The 27,481-nt window shown below is 44.3% G+C and overlaps 1 protein-coding gene across 5 annotated transcripts in view; it reads right to left on the reverse strand.

The window, feature by feature from the left end:
• PIK3R3 (phosphoinositide-3-kinase regulatory subunit 3) overlaps positions 1-27,481 on the reverse strand; it is a 120,839-nt gene that overhangs the window by 90,946 nt on the left and 2,412 nt on the right. The window contains exons 1-2 of one of the 5 annotated variants that reach the window (XM_050801809.1): positions 5,531-5,757; positions 4,683-4,792 (exon numbers count right to left, since the gene is read on the reverse strand). The exons of 1 other annotated variant lie outside the window; for it this stretch is intronic. In XM_050801809.1, the coding sequence (XP_050657766.1) occupies positions 4,683-4,792; positions 5,531-5,577 (157 nt within the window). In that variant the 5' untranslated portion in view covers positions 5,578-5,757. Of the gene's footprint in view, positions 1-3,461; positions 4,403-4,682; positions 4,793-5,530; positions 5,758-27,481 lie in introns of those variants that run through there. 3 more of the 5 variants (XM_050801821.1, XM_050801816.1, XM_050801830.1) reach the window with 3 other exon arrangements.

The raw sequence follows: 27,481 nt of genomic DNA on the forward strand, positions 1-27,481 counted from the left end.
AGGCTGAGGCAGACAGATCACTTGAGCCCAGGAGTTCAAGGCCAGCCTAGGCAACATGGCAAAACCCTGTCTCTACCAAAAAATAATTTTTAAATCTTTAGCTGGGTGTGGTGGCAAGCACCTATAGTCCCATCTACTAGGGAGGCTGAGGTGGAAGGATCATTTGAGCTCAGGAGGTCGAGGCTGCAGTGAGCCATGATCGTGCCACTGTACTCTAGCCTGAGCAACAAAGCTGAGACCCTGTCTCCAAAAAAAAAAAAAAAAAAATTTCAGAAGTTTGTCTTGATAAGAAAAAAAAAGCCAACAATTTTTAAAAATTGTCTATTAATTTAAAAAGGAAGTTATTACATTTTCCTAAAATGAAAACAATAACAATGTCAAAACTAAAGTGCTGAGCTAACAAGACCACTAGCTACAACCTTTGTGCATCAGTTATAATCAGTTGTGTATAGGAAATCCTCAAAAGACCAAAGGTGAGGCTCTTTGAGAGGCCTCTATCCAGCTTTGCTACAGAATAATCCCAATTCCCGAATTTATAGCAAGACTAACCAGGATGCTTATAGGCGATTCTCTGTTCTACAATCTTAACATTTCTACACAAAAGTTTTGTTGTTGTTTTGTAGAAATGGTATCTTTACAAAGCTATTCTGATCTAGACCTCCTGGCCTCAAACGATCCTCCTGCTTTGGGCTTCCAAAGCACACTGGGATCACAGGCATGAGCCACCACACCTAGCCAACAATAAAAAGTTTTATGTTTCATCTGAACAGTTCAGTATATCTACTGCTGCCAGGAAATACACAAACATTAAGATACTAAACTCCCATTTGGATTCAACTTTTACATTACTGTGACTGTAGATACACCAATCCATGCAGTTATTAGGAATCTTCAGGATGCATGATAATGTTAGTTATTGAAAAGACAGGCTAGAGGGAAACATCTTTGAAAAATAGTTTTTGAGGCCACTAGAAGCAATAATAGATAAAATTTTGCATTTATGGCTCAGTCTAAAATTAAGATGAAAGGCTAGGCGTGGTGGCTCACGTCTGTAATCCCAGCACGTTGGGAGTCCGAGGTGGGCAGATCACTTGAGGCAAGGAGTTCAGGACCAGCCTGGCCAACATGGAAAAACCCCATTTCTACTAAAAATACAAAAATTAGCCAGGCATGGTAGCATGTGCCTGTGTAGTCCCAGCTACTTGGGAGGCTAAGGGACAAGAATCCTTTGAACCCAGGATGCGGAAATTGCAGTGAGCCGAGATGGCGCCACTGCACTCCAAACTGAGCGACACAGCGAGACTCTGTCTTGAAAATAAAGATGAAAAAAACATATAAAAATACTGGCAACATTACAGTTAAGGGCCCTAAGTCAACAAATGTTTAATTCAAAAGCTATTTAGCCCTAGGCTACTACAATAGCCAAGCAATGAATTGGGCAAAGACCTTAAGTAGAAAGGCACCTAAAGACTAGAAGGAAACAATGCTCCTTATTTATTAATTCAACATATACTGACTAAATTGTCTACTACTTGCAAGACCCTGAGCAAGCTAAGAAGCTCATGACGAGGTGGGAAGCCAATTTCACAGGGAGAAGTACACATAAACAGTACAGTAGCTTCTCTAGACAGAATAGAAAAAATTTCATCTGAGAAGTGCTAGAAGAGTAGGCCGGGCGCAGTGTCTCACGCCTGTAATCCCAGCACCTTGGGAGGCTGAGGCAGGCAGATCATCTGAGATCAGGAGTTTGAGACCAGCCTGGTGAAACCCTGTCTCTACTAAAAATACAAAAATTAGCTGGTGTGGTGGTACATGTCTATAATCCCAGCTACTTGGGAGGCTGAGGCAGGAGAATCGCTTCAACTCAGGAGGCAGAAGTCGCAGTAAGCCAAGATCGTGCCACTGCACTCCAGCCTGGGCAACAGAGTGAGACTCTGCCTCAGAAAAAATAAAAATAAAAAAGGGTTTAGAGAACATATTCTGAGACTGAAGGCGTCTGACCTGGGTCCTAAAAACACATACATATAAGATTTCAACATGTGACTATTGCGAGTGAAAGGCATCCCAGGAAGAGGGAAAAAAGCATACATTCAAGGAACAGCAAACACAAAATTGCTTCTATAGAATTTATGATGCACTCCAGGAGGAGAATTAACTAGAAAATTAAGTTGGAAGCAAAAATTAGAGGGACTTATATGACAGGGTAAGCAATCGGGGGATTTTTTTTATTTATTGGTTGTTTTGTTTTGTTTTGTTTTGTTTTTTTGTAGGCAAAGGGAAGCCAGTGGGAGGTTTTTAAACCCACTGGAAGATTTATCATTGTAAGATAAGTCATCAGATGATTCTCTTAACATTACTGTGGCTTGAACAGGATAGAAATGGGAGAGCAGTTAGTACACTATCACAGCAGTCCAGGAAGGAAATAATTAAGAGCTTGATGTGGGGTGGGAGCTAGGAAAAACCTACAAAACATGCTACAACCGCTTCACTAATGATACAGTTTTAAATATTTTGAAAACTTAATTTATCACATAAAACAAGGTTGACATTCACACTATTTCCATGAAAAACCATTCACTTCATAGGCAGTGTTTCATCATACTCAAGGGTGCTTCCTTTTTAAAAAGCTGTTAGGAATAACTAACCATATTCTACATTAAAGCTACAAAAGGGGTAATAAAGAACAGCATATGTATCCTTTCAGTATTCTCAAAAGAATCTCAGTATGCACAATTTCATTCAAGGATTAACATTTTAAACTCAAAAGTTTATTTCCATGGAAAATAAAGTTTGGATCATAATTTTCTATACAACCTTATAAGACCCACGTCTCCATATAGTTTTAATAGTCAACTTTTCTTAAAATTATTTTTGGACAACTCAACTCAACTTGGCCAGTAGTTTTCTACTAGGCTAATATATTTCAACCATAAATGCATTCTTCATTTTATCCCCTCCTCCCTACTCACCTCCCACCCAACAAATTCCCTTTGTATGTCTGCAAGGCAAGATACTATGTAATGCAGTATAATTCTAAGGCAGTTTGAATATATAATTCTTACAACAGGAATCTAGAATTATTAACCTTACTTTTTACAATAAAAGTACCAGTGATGTACTAAATTTCTATTCATATGTATGACAAATGTATCTAATATGCTTTACCATTAGGGGGAAACAAAGGGGAAAAGACACAATAGATGGGTGGCAAATCTTACAAACTTTACAAAACACTGAAAAGCTGCATCTGGATTGCAGTCACAATTACAAAAGCAAATAAAGAAGGCTCTGAAATGAAGGAAGAGAAAAAAATCTTAAGTGATCATCAAGAGTGAAAAAGGTTTATTTCAATATTAGTTTTTAGTACAGCACCATTTAACACTATGACTAATTGAAAAAAAAAAAAAAAAAAACAGGATAATTCACTGTTTGCAAGGACACAGGAAAAAAATTCTACATACCTTCTATAAGACAGTTACACTTCTTCACACTTGCATGGCTCAAATCCTTTCAAACGTTTCCAAAAATACAGTCTTATAATAAGCGAGGTTCCCCAATGACACACATTTATTCTGTAGGCTTAGCCATTACACGTTTTAAAATACATAAAGAATTCATCCTCGACAGAAACAAGGAGTCACAAAGGCTCTCTACTTATTCAGAATCATTACATAAAGCACCATCTGTAATTGCAAACAGTGTTTGATAAAATCTGACAGCGAATTATCATAAAATGGGGTAGACTTTAAAAGAAAAAATCAACTTTTCCATTTTGCCTTCCTTTTCCTTTCCTACCAAATACACAAAATGTCTGTAATAGCGTCAGACAGAGCTTTAAAATAAAAATCTAGTACTATATATGTATACTTTACGTGTATAGGAACACATATGTACATGTCACATATTCACAGGAAAGAGAAAGGTTCCCTAGTTTATGGTTTTTTGTTTTGTTTTGTTTTTACTCTAGGAATTCAAGTTACATTAAACCCTATCCCATAAATTAAGTTAAATCATCATTAAATTAAAGAGTAATAAAATATTGCACGTAGATCTCTCTGAGCGACTATCTTCTGAGAAGGAAAACCTCAGACTAAGACCATGGCTGAATACGAACGCCCAATCCCTAAAAAAAATCACTAACCGGCATTTGTTTCTGCAAGAGAAAAAGGGAGTCTTACAGTGAATAATCACATAACTCAGTTTCAGAAGTTAACCGGGGTAAAACACAACGAACCAAATTAGACAAATGTATGAAAGGACAAGCTTTCAAAAATTCGCCCAAAGTGAAAGACTGGTTTTAACCCCGGGATATAAAACATCCTTTGCAGGTAGAAGAGTCTTTAATTGAAAAAGAAAAAAATAAAATAAAGTGGCGGGCACAAGAAAAACCTGAACGACACGCAAAGGCAAAGTAAAAAAATGATCATTTAAAAAAGGAGTCTCTCGTCCCACCCCCACTTCCAGCCCCCACCCCCACCTTCGCAGGACAATAGGTTCAGGGTCCTAACTGCAAACTTTAAACGTGTAAACCAGAAGCAGTTTTACCGCAGCTGTAACTGCAAATCTTCCCCTCATCCCGAACCTAGCGCATCCAGCAATACTTCTGCCCTGAAAACATCACCAAGCTCTTGGTAAATACAAATCAGACCCATCACGAGATTTTTTTTTTTTCTCCCAAGTACCTGGAGGATCCATTTCAATATAAAATATCAGTTCTGTCGAATAGGGCATCATCACCTCCCTCCAGTCTGCGTCATCGCGGTCCATACTCCACACCGTATTGTACATCGCGCTGTCAGGGGCAGGACGTCAGGAGATATATAGAAGGCATATATTTTTTATCTGGTATTTAAAAATCTAAAAATATATATCTGCAAAAGTTCCACAGGGAAATGTACTTCGGGGTTTTCAACGGCCAGCACTAGTCCAGCCAAACTACCAGAACAGGGTCCTCCCTCTCTCTCCTACAGAACCCAACAAAATGCCCCCGAACTTTCAAGCTATGGGCTTTTCTCCTCAGAGGGTTACACAGAGGCTTTGGGGACGGAGGGCAGAGGTGTTAAAAATCGGCTTCCCAAAAATCCTTTCTACACAGTCGCTCTCTGGAGAGAAAAGCTCCCACCGCCTCCAAATCTTTCCGCGGAAGCCACTTTTGTGTCCTTCGGGGGGAGAATGAAGAGGAAAAAAAGAACACGTTGGGAGAAAGCCGGGAAAGTGACAAAGGAAGGCAAAAAAGGGGGCTGGAGATTGCGTTCAAGTTTCGGGGTCCCACTGGTCTGCAGAGAGCGAACCCCGCAGGGGCCGGGACTCCGGCTCCTCTCCGGTCGGGCTCGGAACCGAAGCTGCCCCAGCCTCGGGAATGGGGCCGGCCAGAAAAGTCCAGTCAGTTCGGCTTGTCTGGGCGCTCCCGCTGGGGTATAAGAAGCAACCCGCCTGCACCGATTGCCCTCACGCTTTCCCCCGACTCCAGCCACTAGAGTTTTATTTTAACGGCGCGGAGGGGACACCCTCCCCGCCCCACGCTGCCCACCCGCTGAGGCGCCACCCAACCGCGCCTGGAGGGGTAAAAGCAGGCATCACTACCGCCTCTTCCACGCTGTCCCGCCTCGAAGTACCGCGATTCTGTCAGATGCCTGAGAACACTTTCAAAAAGCTGCCCTCCATCTCGACTTTCACGTCTCCCCACCGCTCTCTAGGCTTCGGCTCCCCAATCAGCCATCCGCCCTCTCCCCCAGCCTCAATCAGAATGGTACGGCCCGGGCGCTGGCCGCACTCCAGGAGTCAGTGCCGGGAGCACGCGAGCCAGGCGGGGAGGGAGCGGGGCGAGGGAAGAGAGGCAAGGTGGGTGGTGATTGGCTGAGGCCGGTTGCCGGAGCCTGGAGCCTGCGTCTTTTGTCTGCCTTGCTCCTGCGAAGGAGCGGGAGACGGCTGCGCGCCCCAAGCGGGCCAATCAGGAGAGAGCCGGCGCCGGCCGGTAAGGCGGCGATTGGTCAGAGCCCAGTTACTAAGCGGGACAAAGGCAGAAGGGGAAAAGAAAAGAAGAGGAAAAAAAAGAAAGAAAGAAAGGAAGAAAACGCAAACGGCGGTTACTGACAGGCTGGGCGAGCGCTCGGGGCCTCAAGCTGCCTGGAGACAGGCGGGGCTCCCGCTGAGGCTCGGTCCGCTCGGACTAGTGAGGAGAGGAGCCAGGGAGGACCTGCTGGCGTGAGACGCCTCTGCCCGGAGACTGGCCGCGGGGGAGGGGAGCGGATACAGAAGGGGCGCGTACTGTCAGTTGGCGGGGTGCGCGCTCTTCTACTCTTTAGGAGGTCTCCGGGCAGACACCTTCCCTACAGACTCCTTCACCTTGCTGGGACAGCCCTCCCCGCACCCTTGACAAGTTGTCAAAGCAATGGTCCCCAAACCCCACTTGCAGGAACCTTACCGCTCAGTGAGAGGATGTGCCCCTGGCTCCTGCAACCTTCTTGGCTGCTACCTGAGCCCACTCCCTACTTCTGCCCTTACGCAGTTGGGCATTTCTGAGGGAGGCATTTCGCAGTTCCTCTGTGCTTGCAACCCAAGGACTTTTGAACCCAGAGGTAACTCCCCATGCCTAAGATAGTGAGAGGTGTCAGCAAGCCCTCCAGCTGGAGTGCTCAAACCAAAAAAAAAAAAAAAAAAAAAAATTAAAAAAAAAAGTATTGGAATTACAGTGCATGTGTAATTTCTAAGATAAATCACAGGTGTTGGGATCTCTCACCAAAAGGGCTCTATTCTGTTTCCCTGACAGACCCCCTTCCTCACGTACTCATTCCCACCCCCAAAGCTTAAATCTGGGAGATTGGCTTCACTATGAAAATGCTGAATATTTCCATGCATTTCAGAAACAGCTAATTAACTTGCTGGGGAACACTGAATAGCTAAAAGCAGATTTGTGTCTCCTGAAGATTGTGCCTGGAATTGCCATCCTGTATACCCTACAATACAGTCTGAGGAGGCCAAAAACTGCTCCATTTCCTCTTTATACAGAAGTAACAAAGCCCATTGTGTTTGAGTTGACAACCTGATTGAAGCCCTAGCAAAACCTCCTACCCTGAGCATGTCTGCTATATTGATTCACCTGTGGAAGAGTTGCCACGTTTCACCCTCTACCTCCTAAGGTGGTTCTGCCTTCCTTAAAGGTGCCCTGAGTTGAGACAGTTCCTGAGAGCAGACAGTCAAAATGTATACGGACTGGGTATAGAGTAACTTGTTAAAAAGGGCCAGAAAGTATGGATGGACATGGTTGAGCTAAGAAAACACACCAGGATTCTTATATGCTTTCTTATTATTTCTGAAATCCAAATATGATTTCAACTTTGGGGCAGGACTCATTAATTATAATTTCCTGAACCATTCCTTACAGGTAGAAGATGCTGGAAGATCAACTCTAATTTATGGCTGCCTTCCCAGCAATCTCTACTTCAGTATATGTGGGAGCCAGAAGTACTCAAGTTTGATAACTCAAAGACAGAACAATCTGTCAAGGGTGGGTTAGTTTATTTTTGTTCACAAGTGTTCATATGCATTCCCAAACAAAATGAGGGTGAAGAGAGAGGAAGTGTAGAAAAGATAATGGCTTTCAGATTTCCACAGCACCTTTTGCTTGGACCACTTTTTAGCATTTAGTGGTGGGGTTTCAGTTTCTAATACACAGAGCAATCACCCAGGCTTTTCCCATAGCTAAGGCTTTCAGTGATGGAGTGAAGTCGAAGCACAATATATAATCAAGTGGTCAAGGCTGACACATGGAGTAAAGCTGTGATTCAGTCTTCCCACCCAAAATTGTATGACCCAACTCTCCAATTTAAATAGACCTGTGAATAGATCTCCAGAGAATAAGTGATGCAAGAGGCAATGATGAATCAAGGGGAAGCAAACCTTCTTAGTTCTTGAGCTTAAACCAGTGCCCTGCCATGGGGAAAGCACCTGTCAGATGATTCTGGTCTTTCTTTCAGTTGAGAAATAGAAGTGAGGTTGTGATTGCTTGTCACCAAACTGCCCCAGGCTCTTTGGCAAAGGTAAAAAATGTTAGCTCGGGTGTCCTGGACCACTTCCAAGTTGGAGAATTATATTTGGCCTGGGTGTGGATTAAATTCAGCTGTAAATACTCAAACTCCTGGGTCACAACCTGCTACTTTGGGAGCTGCTTGTTTTCCTTTGCCCTCTCCCTTTCTTTTTTTAACTTAAAGTAGTCTTAGGTAAAACATGAAATCTGCCTTCATTTATGTGTCTATGAAATAGATTTATGCAAGCTGCTTAGTTTATAGTGAAACACTTAGAATGAAAAAATATGCCACTTAAGTATTTAGAATTAATAGTACTTTTCTGTAACTCCAAATGGCTAGGATGCCCTTCACTTTTCACCCTGGTATGGTTTTGTTCTGCAACTGTTCAAATATGCTTCATTTCTTCCTCTTTATTTCAGAGATGGATGAAATATTTCTTCTGTGCTCTGAATATAGGGTATGATCTCAGAGTTCTCTGTGCCAGCAGAATCAGTCTGGAACTCAGCCAGAAGTTCTTCATGATTAAAGGTGCCATCTGAGCACACAATATTTTTTTAAAAGCCTTGCAAAATGGGGCCGGGCATGGTGGCTCATGCCTGTAATCCCAGCAGTTTGGGAGGCTGAGGTGAGCAGATCACGAGGTCAGGAGTTTGAGACCAGCCTGGCCAACATGGTGAAACTCCGTCTTTAGTAAAAATATAAAAATTAGCTGGGCGTGTTGGCAGGCGCTTGTAATCCCAGCTACTCGGGAGGCTGAGGCAGGAGAATCGTTTGAACACAGGAGGCAGAGGTTGCAGTGAGCCGAGATCGCGCCATTGCACTTCAGCCTGGGCAACAGGGCAAGACTCAGTCTCAACAACAAACAAACAAAAAAAAGCCTTGCAAAATGGAAATGTACCTTTTTTTTTTTTTTTTTTTTTTTTTTTTTTTTTTTTTTTTTAAGGTCACTAGCATTAGCACCAGGACTGACATTAGCCTTTGGGTAGGGATTCTTCTGACCTCAATACCTTCTTTTTCTTCTCTTACCATCTTCCTTTGACCTCTTGTCTTGTGATAAGGCCCAGTCCATGCAATTAAATAAACTCCCTTAACAAATGCGACTCCCAGAAAGCACTACAAATTATCAGTTGCAGATTTTAGGGCCTCCCCAGACACAACAGATTTACAAGACGCATGACTTGTAAGTAGAAGATATGTCAAGTTTTGATGGAAAAGTTTGCCTGTACAATGTACAAAGAACAATGTTAGTGGATCTTCTGGAAAGACATCTCACCTGGAAATTGATAGTCATCTCTTGAGACATCTGTGTCTAAAATCGTGATTTTCCATTTTTTCCAAATGTTATTCCTCGTATTTGGCATTTGCAATTTTTTACCTCTCCTCATCTTTCTTAGCACTTGAATACCCATGATAGAGTTAATCATTTAACCCAAGGCACTGAGAAATTATGACATTATATGAATGAGTAGACTTTCATTAAAGTGGCATTCCCCTAGATGCTGCTAAATTCCAGGGCTTTGGGGACAATGTTTGAGGCCTTACTTATACACCTCAGCATGTGATGTAGATCTGCTCTGTCTCACTCTTCCCGCTTTGGGTCCTCCTTTAGGTTTAGGGGTCACAAAAAAAGCAAATCTCTCTAGCTTGACATCCTCCTCACTTTTGATGTCTGCCCTTCTAGTAACACAGGGCCAACTGGATGATATGTATGCCATTGCTGCAAACGTCCCCTCCAACAAGGCAACAGATTTCAGCTCAGTTCTCACCAGGGGAGAGAGCACAAATTAGATCCAAATGGCAGGAACAATAGTCCAGGCTGTTTCAGGAGGACAGGGCACAAATAGGGCAGGCAGCTGGTGAAGCTCTGTTACCTCATTTAATCTCCATAACCTTGGGGTGGAAAGCTGTATTTTTATTCTCATTTTACAGATGAGGAAATTGAGACCCAGAGCAATGAGGGGATTTGTTCAAAGTCATGCAGCCACTAGTAGCAGAGCCAGGATTAGAGCCCCATGTCCTGACTACCAGTTCCTTGCCTTTCCCACTACACCACACAGCCTTCCTCTCCCATTCATTCACTTAGCAAATGTTTGTTGATGCTTCCAAACACTGAGGATACAAAAGTGAGTAAGACTGAGTCCCTAACATTGAGTCCAGAATTCATAGAGGAGGGACCAACAAAGGAATAAATAAAGGCACAATAAGCACTATAATCAAGAATTTGACAAAGTGTTGGGGGAGCCCCAAAGACAGTGATGATCTCTAACCATGTGCGGGTGAGTAGAAGCTTCCTGGAAGAGGTAACATTTGGCTGCCCCAAACTTGCATGCACCTGCTTTAAATGTGTGGTCCTTTACTTCTAAGTTTTTGCAATTCACATAATTAACTCTAAGCCTGAAAAAGTTTTGTTGAAAGCTGATTCCACTAAAAAGTGGCAACTCCTACTTCTCTGCATCTGATCTTACACATTGTGCTCACACAGCCCCCTGTGCTGGCCTCTGCATAGCCCTTGGCACACCATGTTCAAAGTGTTTGCTTCCAGGTCTCTCTCTCTCTCCTATCACTCTTTAGAGTTCCTCATGTTGGACAACAGTGGTTCCTCATGGTCCTTTAACCATCAATGCCCAGACCAAGGCCTGGCACACAGTGGGTAGCCAATGAATATTCCTCAAGCGAATAAGCAAAAGTGCAAGTAAACTCTCCAAGAAGGCTCTGGGGAGTCTAAGTTCAAAGTAGCCTAGTAATCCTTTCTGTAGGTCTTCAGCTGACTTCCGTTTATTTAAAAGGACAAAAAGAAAACCAAAACTTGTACAGTTTTTTTGGCTACAGGAACCAAGAGGGGCAGACAATGACCTTTCCCTCCCGCTGGCTGCCCCTAGGGTCTTCACCACAGACACTGAGTTCCGCTGCCCTTTTATTTTATCAGCTGTGAATTGTTTGCAAAATTCCAAACAGTTTGTAGGAAATTCAGGAAAATGCATCAGCTAGAAGAGAAACTGGTTTCATTTTCCAGCTCAGCTTTTTTCTGAAATATAACACCATATAGGGCTTTAAAGCATGCTCACTTCCTGTGGTCATTATTTCAATAGTTTTGAGCAACTTGTAGTTTATGCCTTCTTTCTGGAATGCCCAATAATTGCCCTGTAATTCCACAGGTCTCAAATCTAAAAGCCATTTTTACGTTTCATTGTTAGAGGACAGTATCAATCCAGTTCCCGTACTGGACAATTTTGGTTTAAAAAGATAAAAAGACCAGGCATGGTGGCTCGCGCTCGTAATCCTAACACTTTGGGAGGCTGAGGCAGGAGGATCGTTTGAGCTCAGGCGTTCAAGACCAGCCTGAGCAACAGCTGGAGATCCCCATCTCTACAAAAAAATTTAAAAATCAGCTAGGTATGGTGGTGTGCTCCTGTAGTCCCAGCTACTTGGGAGGCTGAAGCCAGAGGACCACTTTAGCCTGGAAAGTCAAGGCTGCAATGAGCCAAGATTGCGCCACTGCTCCCAGCCTGGGCACAGAGTGAGACCTTGTCTCAAAATCAAAGTCCTGCAGCCTCCCCAAACACTTCTGCAGGGGCATCATTCTTGAAATCTGGGAAAATGGTGTGACTTCTAGGGTTTAAAGATCACCACTTAGGTAAGAAAGTACAAACATGGAATGTAGAAGGCATGAACATGATCGTTTGTGTCCTCAGCTTTGAGCATTTGATTGAAAATGATAAAATTACAGTGATTTTCTTCCAGCGGTAGAGGCTACCTTCTACTCTGCTCATCTTACACTTTCTTGGAAAGGAGACCTTCAGTGAAGATCACTACTATTCCCCAAACTTCATTCAGGACCTTATTTCTCCCCTCTTGATGTCAGTGTGTGAAATTCTAAATTATGTCATGGGATATATGTTCAAAAGCAATATATTTTCAAATCAACAAAAAATATAATTGGTCATCACATATACCAAATATGCAATATGATAATTGTGCCTAAAGTAGATTAATTAAATGTTAATGGTAAACAGGAAGAACAGCTCAAAATGACAAGGTCTTTCAGTTTAATTCAACTGAGTCCCTCCCATGGGTCAGATCTTTTGCTGAGTACTCAGTAAGACATTATTTCTGCCTTTATGAACCCACCATCTACTAAGGGAGACTTATGAGAACAGTTTTGCTGACCCATGTGCTTCTTTTTCTTTTTTTTTTTTGAGACGGAGTTTCACTCCTGCTGCCCAGGCTGGAATGCAATGGCATGATCTCGGCTCACTGGAACCTCTGCCTCCCTGGTTCAAGCAATTCTCCTGCCTCAGCTCTTGAGAAGCTGGGATTACAGGTGCCCACCACCACCCCCAGCTGATTTTTTCTATTTTTAGTAGAGACGGGGCTTCACCGTGTTGGCCAGGCTGGTCTTGAACTCCTGACCTCAGGGGATTCACCCACCTCGGCCTACCAAATTGCTGGGATTACAGGCATGTGCCACTGTGCCCAGCCTTACCCATATGCTTCTAAACTAACTAACTCTCCCTGAGACTGTAAGATCAGGACAAGAGAGTATCTATCCTCCTCGTCTTTCCTCTTCAACAGCCTTACATTCTTTCTCAGCTTCTTCCTGGCATCCTCGACTGCTGAGTATTAACCTCACAGTCCTCAGTGATTCAGTTCTTGCAGCATTGACTTCTGACTTTGTTCCCTAAAAACAACTTACACATACCACTTGGATCATATTTTCTTTTCCAAGATGATGGAGGAATCTAGCTCAGTATCCTACCCTGACATAAGGGCATGTGGTTAGTGTTTCTGCTGAGTTTCCCAGGACCCTGCAGACAAGAACCAGACAAATCTGTCATACCTATGAACTACTTCCCATCTGAAATTTTTTTGAGGGGTGAGAGGAACGGTGTCTCACTCTGTCACTCAAGCTGGAATGCACTGGTGTGATCATGGCCCACTGCAGCCTTGACCTCCTGGGTTCAAGCAATCCTCCTGCCTCAGAATCCCGAGTAGCTGGGACCACAGGTGCACACCACCCTGCCTGGCTAATTTTTCACTTTTATTTTTTGTAGAGACAGGGTCTCCCTATGTTGCCCAGGCTGGCCTGAAACTCCTGGCCTCAAGCTATCCTCCTGCCTCAGCCTCCCATGTGCTGGGATTACAGCCATGAGCCACCACACCCTGCCCCCTCTCTGAAATCTTAACTCTAATAGATGACTCTCTTTGACCTACCCCAACCCCCACCATTTTTTTTTTTCTGGCCAAGCACAGACATTGGGAAAAAATTACCACTAATACTACTTTAATGAGCTGAATAGTGATACCGAAAAAAGATATATCCAACTCCTAAGCGCTGGAAGCTCTGAATGTGACCTTATTTGGAAGAGGGTCTTTGCAGATATAATTAAATTAAAGATCCTGAGATAAGATCATCCTGGATTTAAGGTGGATCCTAGATCTAATGATCAGTGTATCCTTGTAAGAAAAACAGAGGGAGATTGGAGACATAGACATAAATGAGAAGGCAATGTGAAGACAGTAATAAGAGATTGGAGTGATATATCTATAAGGCAAGGAACACTAAGAATTGCTTGCAACCACCAGAAACTAAGAGAAAAACATGGAGTGGATTCTCCTTCAGAACCTCAGAAGAAACCAACCGTGTCAACACCGTGTTTTGGACTACTGGCCTCCAAAATTGTGAGAGAATAAACTTGTTTGTTTGTTTTGAGAGAGTCTTGCTCTGTCACTCAGGCTGGAATGCAGTGTCATGTTCACAGCTTACTGGAGCCTTGAACTGCCAGGCTCAAGCAGTCCTCCCACCTCAGCCTCCTGAGTAACTGGAACCACAGGTGTGCACCACCGCACCTGGCTAATTTTTTCCTTTTTCGTAGAAACGAGGTCTCACTGCTTCCCAGGCTGGTCTTGAACTCCTATGCTCAAGGGGTGGTCCCACCTTGGCCTCCCAAAGTGCCGGGATTACAGGCATGAGATTTCTGAAAGATTTCTGTTGTTTTAAGCTACCTAGTTTGAGGTAATTCATTATGGCAGCCCTAGGAAATGATACAACCACTATCATTTAATTTTTTTCAAACACATTTTATTTCATTTTATTTATTTTTGAGACAGAGTCTCACTCTGTCGCCCAGGATGGAGTACAGTGGCATGATCTCAGCTCACTGCAACCTTCCGCCTCCCGGGTTCAAGCGATTCTCTGCCTCAGTCTCCCGAGTAGCTGGGATTACAGGCACCTGCCACCATGCCCAGCTAATTTTTGTATTTTGTGAAGACTGGTTTTCACCATCTTGGCCAGGCTGGTCTTGAACTCCTGACCTCAGGTGATCCGCCCGCTTTGGCCTCCCAAAGTGCTGGTATTATAGGCATGAGCCACCATGCCCATCCTTCAGGCACATTTTAAAATCAAGATGTAGAGATGATATAATTTTAGAATAAAAGATCATCTTTCCCAATAAATGACTGTAAGTCACATTAAATATAGTACTCAGACCTATGAAACTTTGTCATAGACTAGCTCTAGTCCTAGAAACCAGAAACCTAATCCTGACGTGAATCTTTTTAACCATTTTCTCCCAGTGTCATCAACTGTCTCTCTCCTGTCTTTCCAAAAGAGTCAGCCAGCCAAAGCCAAATCCCAGACCAAAAGAACAGTCTACTTTTGCTGTTATGCCCAGGCAGTTGGGCTTAGGTAAAGAAAAACCAAGTTTACCAACTTAGCTCTGGGCTTGTCTCTGGTCATAATTGAGATTCCTTTGGCTCATCCTGTATCTGCTTATTCTGATATTCCAAACCTTCACTACTCACCTCAAGTGACTACCTTCCACCATCAGATAAGTAAATGTGACCTTGCCTTTTACTTAACAGAAACCAACAGGCAGCCGGGCGCGGTGGCTCAAGCCTGTAATCCCAGCACTTTGGGAGGCCGAGACGGGCGGATCACGAGGTCAGGAGTTCGAGACCATCCTGGCTAACACGGTGAAACCCCGTCTCTACTAAAAAATACAAAAAAAAGCTAGCCGGGCGAGGTGGCTGGCGCCTGTAGTCCCAGCTACTCAGGAGGCTGAGGCAGGAGAATGGCGTAAACCCAGGAGGCGGAGCTTGCAGTGAGCTGAGATCCTTCCACGGCACTCCAGCCTGGGCGACAGGGTGAGACTCTGTCTCAAAAAAAAAAAAAAAAGAAACCAACAGGCATAATACTCCCTTTCTTTCATTCATCCCTTCAAAAGCCTATAAAGCTGTACCCTTTCTTGCTTCCTTACCTTCCATTCTGAAGAAGCATGTCTTTCCTGGAGTTGAAAGCTGATCACCAGATAAGACCTCTGGACGGCACCCTCTTCAGCCTGCTAAAACCAGTCCTAGCCCCTCTCCTGTCTATCCAAATGCCTACTGGATGCCACACAAATGCTTCAAAATCATCATATCTGAGCTAGTTCCTTTTCTAGTTAGGTGACAGGGCCAGATGAAAATATAGGCCAGACAGGAAGAAAGCATGTACAAAGCCCCAGAGGAGAGCACATGGCTCTTTGAGGACATTGAAAGTAATTGCAGGCTGGCCTAATGTTAAAGGAGGTAAAGGATGATGAGGATGAAGCTACAGTGTAAGCATGAAGAGGCTTGTAAGTCAAGATAGGAATGTGTACTTTATGCTCAAGCAATGGGGGGAGTTTAAGAGTTTTACGCCGAGGAGTGTTGTGATCAGATTTGCATTTGAGAATCATCAGATTGCAAAATGGATTGAAGGGACAAACTTTGAAGACTTGGAAAACATTGTTGCAACAACGTGGGCAAATGATCAAGAGTCCTGTGTAGATTTGCGTAGATGCGAGAGATGCTTAGGAGGTAGACAAGGCACACTTGATGAGTAGTTAGGTAACCAGCATGTCCCCACCCTAAAGAACAGGCCACTCAATAATGAAATTACAGCCTTTCTTGTAGAGACTCTCTCCCTTCATTGGTAGTATTTTTCTCCTTTGCTTCTGCATGTGATTTATCCATTTCCAGGACCTCACTGGGTAGATCAGCTAGTTCTAAGAGCACTGCTAATAGGTTAAGGCCTAAGGGTGTGAGTGGATCAACGACCCAGCCTGGTCAGTCAGTTGCTCCATTGTAGTACATACCTTTTTTATGTTTTTTTTTTTTTAAATTGATACACAATACTTTACATATTTATGAGGTACATGTGATTTTTTTTTTACATATATACAATGTGAGATGATCAAGTCAGGGTATTTGGTGTATCCATCACGTTGAGTGTTTTCTTGGCTTTTTTTGTTTGTTTGTTTTTGAGCCAGAGTCTCACTGTGTCGCCCAGGCTGGAGTGCAGTGGTGTAACCACAGCTCACTGCAGCCTCGACCTCGACCTCATAAGCTCAAGTGATCCCCCTACCTCTGCCCTCCCCACCACCACCCCCACCCTTCAGTGCCAGTAGCTGGGACTATAGGCATATGCCACCATGCCCAGCTAACTAAGAAAAAATTTTTTTTTTGTAGAGACAGGGTCTCACTATGTTGCCCAGGCCAGTATCAAATTCCTGGACTCAAGCAATCCTCCCGCTTCGGCCTCCCAAAGTTCTGAGATTATGGATGTGAGCTGCTGTGCCTGATCACCTTGAGTATTTATCATTTTTATGTGTTGGGAACATTTCAAGTCTTCTCTTCTAGCTACTTTGAAATACATAATACTTGTATCTCTACTCTGCTATTGAATATTAGAACTTGTAGTTTCTATCTCACTGTTAACCAGCTTTTCTTCATCCCCTCTTCCCACCCACACCCCCTTTCCCAGTCTCTGCTATCTATCATTGTAGTGGATACTTTTTAGTACCTCTGGCCAGTTCACCATGATGTCCCCCTTCTCAATTTGTACATGACTGTGTCCCTGGCCATAGTTGATAGGGCTCAGGCTGAATTGATTAGAGTTTCTTTCACAAATATTTGGAAATAGTACCCAAAACAAGATCTAGGCTCTTCAGGGGTTTGGACCTATAACATAGAATCAATCTCTGGAGCTATTATGGCCATGTTCACCCTGAAGCCTGAGTTGCAAAGGAAGCTAGTTTTCAGAAAGCCAAGAAAGGATGAAATAAACGCTCTGAAAGGACCTGGGGTGACGAATGGAAAGAATACGAGCAGTAATCAATTTCCTGAGTATAGAGCTTCTTAAGGCCCTGCTTGGTTCCTATACTAAGGTCAGGCCTATGCCTAACATTTGCAGGACCCAGAACAAGAATATAAATGGAGGGCCATATACCATATGTCAAAATACTTGAAAGTTACCAATCAGGTCAACCACTAAATAAAAAATACTCAATCCTCGGCCAGGTGTGGTGGCTCACGCCTGTAATCCCAGCACTTTCGGAGGCCAAGGTGGGCAGATCATAAGGTCAAGAGATTGAGACCATTCTGGTCAACCTGGTGAAACTCCATCTCTACTAAGAATACAAAAATTAGCTGGGCATGGTGGCATGCACCTGTAGTCCCAGCTACTTGGGAGGCTGAGGCAGGAGAATCACTTGAACCTGGGAGGTGGAGGTTGCAGTGAGCCGAGATTGTGCCACTGCACTCCAGCCTGGCAACAGACAGAGACTCCGTCTCAAAAAAAAAAAAAAAAAAAAAAAAAAAAAAAAAACCTCAATTCTCCTATCTTGCCAAATATATCTTCATGCAAACTCAGAAGACTGGGTTAAGGCTGGGCGCCATGGCTCACGCCTGTAATCCCAGCACTTTGGGAGGCCAAGGTGGGTGGATCACTGAGGTCGGGAGTTTGAGACCAGTCTGACCAACATGGAGAAACCCCATCTCTACTAAAAATACAAAATTAGCCAGGTGTGGTGGTGCATGCCTGTAATACCAGCTACTCAGGAGGCTGAGGCAGGAGAATCACTTAAACCCAGAAGGCGGAGGTTGCAGTGAGCAGAGATCGCGCCACTGCACTCCAGCCTGGGCAACAAAAACGAAACTCCATCTCAAAAAAAAAAAAAGAAGAAGAAGAAGAAGAAGTCTGGGTTGAAATTTAGAATTCACAGATCGTTAGAGTTCTGACAAAACGTTGGGGAGATGGGAGGGAGAGAACTGACCCCTTTCTCTTCCTACCCTTGGCTCTATCCTACACTGTGAGACTGTCAAGGGAGTCTTTGTATACATGTCCAAGCTCCTTCCATCCATTCCTGTCTTAGTCCATTTTGTGATGCTATAACAGAATACCTGAGGCTGGATAATTTTTTTTTTTTTCTGAGACGGAATCTCGCTCTGTTGCCCAGGCTGGAGTGCAGTGGTGTGATATTGGCTCACTGCAAGCTCCGCCTCCCGGGTCCATGCCATTCTCCTGCCTCAGCCTCCTGAGTAGCTGGGACTACAGGTGCCCACCACCACTCCAGGCTAATTGTTTTTGTATTTTTAGTAGAGACGGGGTTTCACCTTGTTAGCCAGGATGGTTTCGACCTCCTGACCTCGTGATCAGCCCACCTCAGCCTCCCAAAGTGCTGGGATTACAGGCATGAGCCACTGCGCCCAGCCAAGGCTGGATAATTAAAAAAAAAAAATATATATATATATATATATATATATTTTGACTCATGATTCTGTTGGCTGGAAAAGTCCAAAGTTGAACAGCCACATCTGGTGAGAGCCTCATGCTGCTTCCATTCATGGTGCAGAGTGGAAGGGGAGCTGGCATGTTCAGAGATCATATGGTGAGAGGATGCAAGAGAAAGAAACCAAGGAAACAAGGCTCTTTTAACTCATCTATTCCCATGAGATCAAGACTTCACTCACCCCTACAGGAGGGCATTAATATATTTGTGACCCATCCTCCTCCATGACCCAAACACCTCCCACTAGTCCCTACCTCCCAACACTGTCACGTTGGGGATCAATTTTCAACATGAGTTTTGATGGGAATAAACCACATACAAACCATAGCAATCTCCTTACAAATAGCTGTCCCTTGACCACCTCTTCGGTCTAAAGGTGCTGATACTGACAATGCTGTCCTTAGGAGAACAGATCCAGAGAAAAAACCCATGCGGTTCCTAGAAACAGGCTAAAGTCCATTTGGGCAGAGAATTCCAGGACTCAGGATATTAATCATAGTTGAGAACAGGGAGGGGAGATAAGTGGAATACTTATCTGGGTGGAGAAGCACCCTTGGCTATATGGATTTCTCATCCTATGAAGAGAGAAGAGAAGAGCCAAAGCAGGGCCCTCTAGACATGGGACCCAGGGCAGGAGTCCCTCTTTTTCATGTCTAATGGGGCTGCTTATATAAATGTATTATTTATTTAAGGAGACTCCAACTACATTCTGTTACTTGCAGCCCAAGAGTCCTAAGTTCCCTTTACCCTCTGAACCACTGTCCAGTTTTCTCTCTGCTCCCCAAAGATTCTAGAGTAGTACCTGGAAGAGGGCTTCCTTGTGAACTCTAATACTGACCAAATGCGACAGAAGCAGGGATGCAGCTTTTTTCATGGATTCTGCTATCAGTGGTAAATTATTTTGGTCAATCACTGTGACTTTCCTCACCCACTTTCAGTCTATACATTATACCTCCAATTAGAGATTTTGAACTTAATAGGCAGCCCCAAACTCTAAAAATCACACTTTATTTTATTCATGCATCTTCTGGCAACATACTCAATATCATATCAGAGTTTATGGGCCCTGCATCCCATCTGATTTGGAAGTCCTCCAAAATGGGAAGGGTGTTCAGATGCTAGGCAGCCAAAAATGTCAAATGTTCCCTACAACCCCATCGATCAGGTCTTGAAGCTATCTCCCTTGGAGGAGGCTCCAGGCTCCAGTTCTCTCCCTTGGGAAGCCTTGAGTATTTTAGGGACAGCTCCCCTCCCCTCCAACTCTTCACACACACACACATACACACACACACACACACACACACACACACACACACACAAAGTTTTGGCCCTGCCCATCTCTCCTCTCTCCAATTCTATACTCATGGTTAGGGTAGTAATGATCTGCCATGGACCACACAGTTAAATGCCACCATGAGCATGATATTCCAGACAGACAGGAGCTTCCTGCTAGACCTGCCTCACAGCCTCACTCTGAGTGGCCTGAGTATACCAGCGAAGAGAAAATATCTGCACCCTCACAGACCTATAGTGGCCTGTACTAGAAGCAACCAGCCTAGCACTGGGAAACAAATGGGCAGGGGCTGGAGGGAGGGTAATCTGGCACCTGACACTCCTGCTTTCTCAGAACTTACCTGTGATTTCCTACTTTTGAAGCAGAACTCTGTTTTTTACTTTATTTTATTTTATTTTATTTTATTTATTTTTTGAGATGGAATCTCACTCTGTCGTCCAGGCTCTGGAGTACAGTGACGTGATCTCGGCTCACTGCAACCCCATGCTCCGAGGTTCAAGCAATTCTCCTGCCTCAGCCTGTAGTTGGGACTACAGCTGCCTGCCACAGGGCCCAGCTAATTTTTGTATTTTTAGTAGAGACGGGATTTCACCATGTTGGCCAGTCTGGTCTTGAACTCCTGACCTCAAGTGATCCACCCACCTCAGCTTCCCAAAGTGCTGCGATTATAGGTGTGAGCCACCACGCCAGTCCAGGAACTCCATTTTTGTTTGTTTTTGTTTTTGTTTTTTTTGAGATGGAGTATCACTCTGTCACCCAGGCTGGAATGCAGTGGCGTGATCTCGGCTCACTGCAACCTCCACCTCCGGGGTTCACACCATTCTCCTGCTTCAGCCTCCCAAGTAGCTGGGACTATAGACATCCGCCACCACGCCCAGCTAATTTTCACCCGGCTAATTTTTTGTATTTTTAGTAGAGATAGGGTTTCACCATGTTTGCCAGGATGGTCTCGATCTCCTGACCTCGTGATCCGCCCTCCTTGGCCTCCCAAAGTGCTGAGATCACAGGCGTGAGCCACGGTGCCCGGACAGAACTGTTTTTTAAAATAGTGCTGCACCTCACTATCAGACAAATTTGTGCTAACGAAAACAAGAGACTTTCACTCTTCTTCACTTTCTTTTTTTTTTTTTTTTGAGACCAAGTCTCGCTCTGTCGCCCAGGCTGGAGGGCAGGGGCGTGATCTCCACTCACTGCAAGCTCCGCCCCCCCGGGTTCATGCCATTCTCCTGCCTCAGCCTCCCGAGTAGCTGGGACTACAGGCGCCTGCCACCATGCCCGGCTAATTTTTTGTATTTTTAGTAGAGACGGGGTTTCACAGTGTTAGCCAGGATGGTCTCGATCTCCTGACCTCATGATCCGCCCGTCTCAGCCTCCCAAAGTGCTGGGATTACAGGCGTGAGCCACCACGCCCAGCCTCTTCTTCACTTTTCTAACATATACCTTATGCTGATGCCCTCCAAACATCCATTTTGATCAGCAATTGCAAGGACAAGCTTCATCCAAGTAGCTCACCAAAACTATCAAGGCACTGAATTCTCAAACAGGTTCAAGGGAGTAAGAAAATTGACTTCCTTCTGGATTTTAAGCTGACTTCTAAATTGGTGCCCTGGGTCTGCACTGATAATGCCAAGTTAAAACACTAAAGAATTTTGCAATCCTGGAAGAGTTTTTCATAAACATTATGAATGTTTCTAATGTTCAAAAGTTGATTAAGAGGCCGGGCGCGGTGGCTCACGCCTGTAATCCCAGCACTTTGGGAGGCCGAGGCGGGCGGATCACGAGGTCAGGAGATCGAGACCATCCTGGCTAACACAGTGAAACTCCGTCTCTACTAAAAATACAAAAAATTAGCCGGGCGTGGTGGCGGGCGCCTATAGTCCCAGCTACTCGGGAGGCTGAGGCAGGAGAATGGCGTGAACCCAGGAGGTGGAGCTTGCAGTGAGCTGAGATCACACCACTATGCATTCCAGCCTGGGCGACAGAGCGAGACTCCATCTCAAAAAAAAAAAAAAGGTTGATGAAGAGTGACCAGTGTTAATAATGGAGATCTTCTCATGGCCTGTGCTTACCCCCTTGGTGATATTACACCTTTTAATGAGATCAAGCAAATTTACTGAAGCTGTAAAGGAACAACTTCAGGCTCAAGTCTTCCATATGGTCCAGTATCACTGTTGTGTTAGCATGACTTTTCAGTTACAAGTGACAGAAAACTAGCTTAAGACAAATAAAGGGGTAGTCTCGCTTCAGGAACAGCTGAGTGGAGGTGCTCAAACAATGTTAGCAAGAACCAGACAATGTTAGCAAGAACCAGACTCGTTCCCAGTTCTCCTTCACTCTGTTGTTTCCCAAGAGGTCACAAGGATTCTGTCAGGCAGTTCCAGGGTTACATTGCATCCAATTAGCAACTCTGTCCAGCAGAGTGCAAGTTTCTCCACATAACTGTGAAGTTCTGGAGTTGAGGCTCATCAGCCTAACTTGGATCACATGCTTACTCCTGAACCAATTAGAGTCCAGTTAGGTGGAATGTTTTAATTGGCCAGGCCTAGGTCATGTAGCCACCCAGGGATCAGCTGCACTCAAGCTACAGAGATTGAGAATTGGAGAAGAGGACTTCTCAAAGAAAATCTGAGCAGAAGAAAACATATTTACTACTCTTGAAGAGCCATTGTTGGTGCTCCTCCAAGATTTTGGAGACAGAGAGAGACATGAATAGATAGAGAATGAATATATAAATGAAAAAAATGCCTCCAGATCAAATCAAATGATAAATTACTTTCTCCATCAATCTTTAAGCATTGAAACCACAGCAACTCCATCTTAAATAGGGGCTGGGTGAAATTAGGCTGAGACCAGCTGGGCTGCATCCCCAGGAGGGGATTCTTAGTCATAGGATGAGACAGGAGGGCAGCACAAGACACAGGTCACAAAGACTCCACTGATAAAACAGGATGTAGTAAAGAAGCTGGCCAAAACCCATCAAAACCAAGATGGCTACAAAAATGACCTCTGGTCCCTCACTGCTCATTATATGCTAATTGTAATGTATTAGCATGCTAAAAGATACTCCCAGCTGGGCACAAGTAATCCCAGCACTTTGGGAGGCTGAGGGGGTTGGATCACCTGAAGTCAGTTCAAGACCAGCCTGGGCAACATGGTGAAACCCCCGTCTTTAGAAAAATACAAAAATTATGGCATGATGGCAGGTGCCTGTAATCCCAATTACTTGAGAGGCTGAGGCAGGAGAATGGCATGAACCCAGGAGGCAGAGGTTGCAGTAAGCCAAGATTGTGCCACTGCACTCCAGCCTGGGCAACAGAGCAAGACTCCGTCTCAAAAAAAAAAAAAAAAAAGACACTCCCAGCAGTGCCATAACAGTTTACAAATACCATGGCAACATCCAGAAGTTACCCTATATGTTCTTTGTGTGTGTGTGGTTTTTGTTTTTTTTTTTTTTTTTTTTTTTTTTTGAGACGGAGTCTCGCTCTGCCGCCCAGGCTGGAGTGCAGTGGCCAGATCTCGGCTCACTGCAAGCTCTGCCTCCCGGGTTCACGCCATTCTCCTGCCTCAGCCTCCTGAGTAGCTGGGACTACAGGCGCCCGCCACCTCGCCCGGCTAGTTTTTTGTATTTTTTAGTAGAGACGGGGTTTCACCGTGTCAGCCAGGATGGTCTCGATCTCCTGACCTCGTGATCCGCCCGTCTTGGCCTCCCAAAGTGCTGGGATTACAGGCTTGAGCCACTGCGCCCGGCCTGTTTTTGTTTTTGTTTGAGACTGAGTCTTGCTTTGTCACCCAGGCTGGAATGCAGTGGTGCGATTTCGGCTCACTGCAGCCTGCTGGGTTCAAGCAATTCTCTTGCCTCAGCCTCCCAAGTAGCTGGGACTACAGGCACGCGCCACCATGCCCAGCTATTTTTTATACTTTTAGCAGAGGCAGGGTTTCGCCAAGTTGGCCAGGCTGATCTCAAACTCTTGACCTCAAGGGATCCACCTGCCTCGGCCTCCCAAAATGCTGGGATTACAGGCATAAGCCACTGCACCCAGCCGAGAAGTTACCCTATATGTTCTAAAAGGAAGATTTCCAGGAAATCCCTGTGAACTCAAGAATAATCCACTCCTTATTTAGCACATAATCAAGAAATAACCATAAGTATACTCAGTCAAGCAGCACATACTGCTGCTCTGTCTATGGAGTAGCCATTCTTTTATCCCTTTACTTTCTTAATAAAGTAAGACAGCTTCCATTATCCAGAGATAATGCCCTTAATCACTAGCTCTTTGCACGAAATCCAAGAACCCCCTTTTGGGGTCTGGATCGAAACCCCTTTCTGGTAACAGCATGGACTCCTGAAATCCCCATCCCTTCATATTGATGACCTATACAAGACAGATAAAATCCCCTCTGTTTATGTCCTCTTATGCAGTTGTAGGGATATTATAATACCTTCTCTGACGTTCATTGCTGGAAACAACTGACTCCATAGGAAGTGGCTAAGCTATCCTGTATGTGGAACACAGTGTGCTGGGCTATTGTGGAATGTCTATTGAGAACCAGGAAATCCACACAAACTCAGATATTACCTGATTTTTTCCCTTTACTATCACAAAGGGGAATATATAGGATATAGAATCCAGAGTTAATGCAGTCAATCAGTACATCTTTAAGGTGATTTCAAAAATCATCAATCTAAGATAACACAGACTTTCTGTGCCATTTTCTAAAGAGTCTGGGTTTCCCATCATTTAACTTATGCTACTCACCCAAAGCCCATTATACTAAGTCCCATTCTTGGAGAGAGAAAACTCTACTCCTGGTTTGGTCCTTCCATGGCAACTTCTCTTTCTACTTTTTGAATTTTGGGGAATCCCCCAAATTAAAACTTTAAGTTAGAGATCTCAGAGTGGAAGCAGAGAAAATGGGAATTATTGGCTCTTCCCTCCCTTTATTTTGCTGTGGCTTCCACATCTGGATAAGGATAAAATACCTAGATACTCTATTCCTGCATGCTTCTGGTAAACCCCTTTTTTTTTTTTTAATTGAGACAGAGTTTTGCTCTTGTTGCCCAGGCTGGTGTGCAATGGCGCAATCTCAGCTCACTGCAACCTCCACCTCCCAGGTTCAAGCGAGTCTCCTGCCTCAGCCTCAGGAGTAACTGGGATTACAGGCATTCGCCACCATGCCCAGTTAACATTTTTTGTATTTTTAGTAGAGTCGAGGTTTCACTATGTGGGTCAGGCTGGTCTCGAACTCCTGACCTCAGGTGATCCACCCACCTCGGCCTCCCAAAGTGCTAAGGTTACAGGCATGAGCAACTGTGCTCAGCCGCTGGTAAACACTTTTTAAAGAGTCTAGACTTGATCCCCACCAATGTACCTACCTCTCCTGAACATTGCCAACATATACCCACATATTTTTCATCTCTTCCCTCATCTCCACAAGTCCTGTAGGAAACTCAAGCCTGACAATTGGTCCCAAAGCCACATCTGATCCATTCCATTTTTGTGATGGGAGGTGGCTTGGTGCTTGCTACTTGTGAATTTGTCATTAAGCACCTCTTGAGAGTTGGTGTTTTTATGGCTGCACTCTTTCTAGGATTATCCCTCCACAAGAAAAAGATGGGATCTTTGCCTGGCAGAGGCCTCCTCTTGTGCAGGTTGAAGACGGCTCAACCCCAGCCAGGCACAGTGGTTCACACCTGTAATCCCAATACTTTGAGAGGCCAAGGTGGGAGGGTCACTTGAGCCAGGAGTTTGAGACCAGCCTGCGCAACATAGTAAGACTCCATTTCTACAAATAATAATAATAAAGACAGTTCAAGCTCCAGGCCCATTCCTGGTTCCTTGTTCCCTGGTGCTCTTCAACTTTAGGAATGCTATAGCTGGGATTTCTTCTTGGCCAGGAGCCTTCTCATCCCCAACTTCTCCAGTGTTCTGCCTTTTAGGGGCTCACAGGTGTCCATGGTTATACCTCTTTCCCCCAAACCTAAAGGACCTTCATCTGTCCCATGAAGTCCACATGTGTAGTAGTCATTGGAGTCCTTGCTGGGTATCTACAATCACCTCAGTTGATTGAGTTTTCTCCACTCCATAGCTGGAGCTGCCTCTCCTCCTCCATTTTTCATGTTAGTTTCAAAAAGTAGAAGAATCTAAAAGACTACCCTGGGTTTGGCAGCTGGAATTTTCCCCAAAGTCTTATCCTGGAACAGACCTAAAACTCACCTATTATACAGAAAACCTGATTCATGCTGTTCAAATCTCTAGCTCCTGTTTCCTCTGCCTTCTATAAGAGTTTCTTCAGTCCTGGTTCAGAAGTATCTTTTCTGTCACCCTCTGATACTACAGAGAAAAATTCAGAACATCCCTGTGGTTATAAACCCTCCTCACTGCTAGCTTTGTCAGAGCATTCAACCCTCAGCCAACTAATATTGAGGCTTCAAAATTCCCCTTGCCAGACTAAGAGGTTCTGCTATCACTTCTCCATATCTGGCATCTACCACCCACAGCATCTCAGCAGAGCACCCCAGCCAAGAGCACTATTTCCCCATGCTAGGGGTGACCTTTCCTAAAAATATCGTCAACTTTCAGATCCTCATAAGTCTGTAGATTAACTAAATAGCCTTTCCTTCACCTCTCCCCCAATAACTAGGCCAATGATTCTGGTGGTTGTTGGGTTGTTTTCTTATGGAGATTTGTCTAACCATATCTAACACAACAACTCCATTCCCTGGTATCTCTCTTGGATTGTAGGCTGATTAACATCTTTAGCAAACTTTAGTAAGGTTGTGTTGTCCCCCCTCCTGAAGACCTTGCTGGGCTCTCTTTATTTGTTCAGGAACTTAATAGAATTTGCACAGTCTTTTCAACTTTATGTGGTTTTCTTTTTCACAGTTATTTTGAATCTCGCCATTCTTAGAGGCTTCTGGAAGTCTACATCTACCTCCACGTGCAAATTTTCCAATGTTATCTTCATCCTTGCACTAAATATCAATTGGCTTTATTTTTAGAGGTAATGATGAGTCCATGGCATGGATATAAACTTCAATAAGATTCAAAATGATTCAAAATATAATCCACATATCCTCAGCCTCATTTGCCTGTAACTACCAAATTAGATATTATTTAATAACTTTTTTTACCCAACTTACTCTAGGATAAGCACCCACTTTCCTACTTGTAGGAATTAGCCCTACCTCAAAGTGTCCTTCAGTCATTTTAAATAGTTTCTCCAGGGCCTCTTGAGTTGAGAGTAAGTTCTTGAATGGCTGGTCACCTTGCCAGCATACTACTTGTTCAGCTTCTACGGCAGATGGCCCCCAGGAGCTTGCTGCATCTCCAATAGTGACCACAAGCAGCAACCTATTTTGGCTTCCAGCGGGGACAATGTTTTCTGTCCTAACTGCTGCCGCCTCTGCTGGTGGGGCTGGAATCTGCCTCCTTGAGGCTGGTGTGACTTGTAACTGCTGTCCTGATACTACCTGACTTCCTCCTCTCTTTCCCATTGTGTTTCCCAAGATCTGGGCAATACAGACTTTTTCATCTTGTTAGAATCGGATGTGGGAGTTGAGGAGAAAGGAA

Source organism: Macaca thibetana, chromosome 1, assembly GCF_024542745.1.
Source record: "Macaca thibetana thibetana isolate TM-01 chromosome 1, ASM2454274v1, whole genome shotgun sequence".
In the NCBI taxonomy this organism is placed as follows: Eukaryota; Metazoa; Chordata; class Mammalia; order Primates; family Cercopithecidae; genus Macaca; species Macaca thibetana.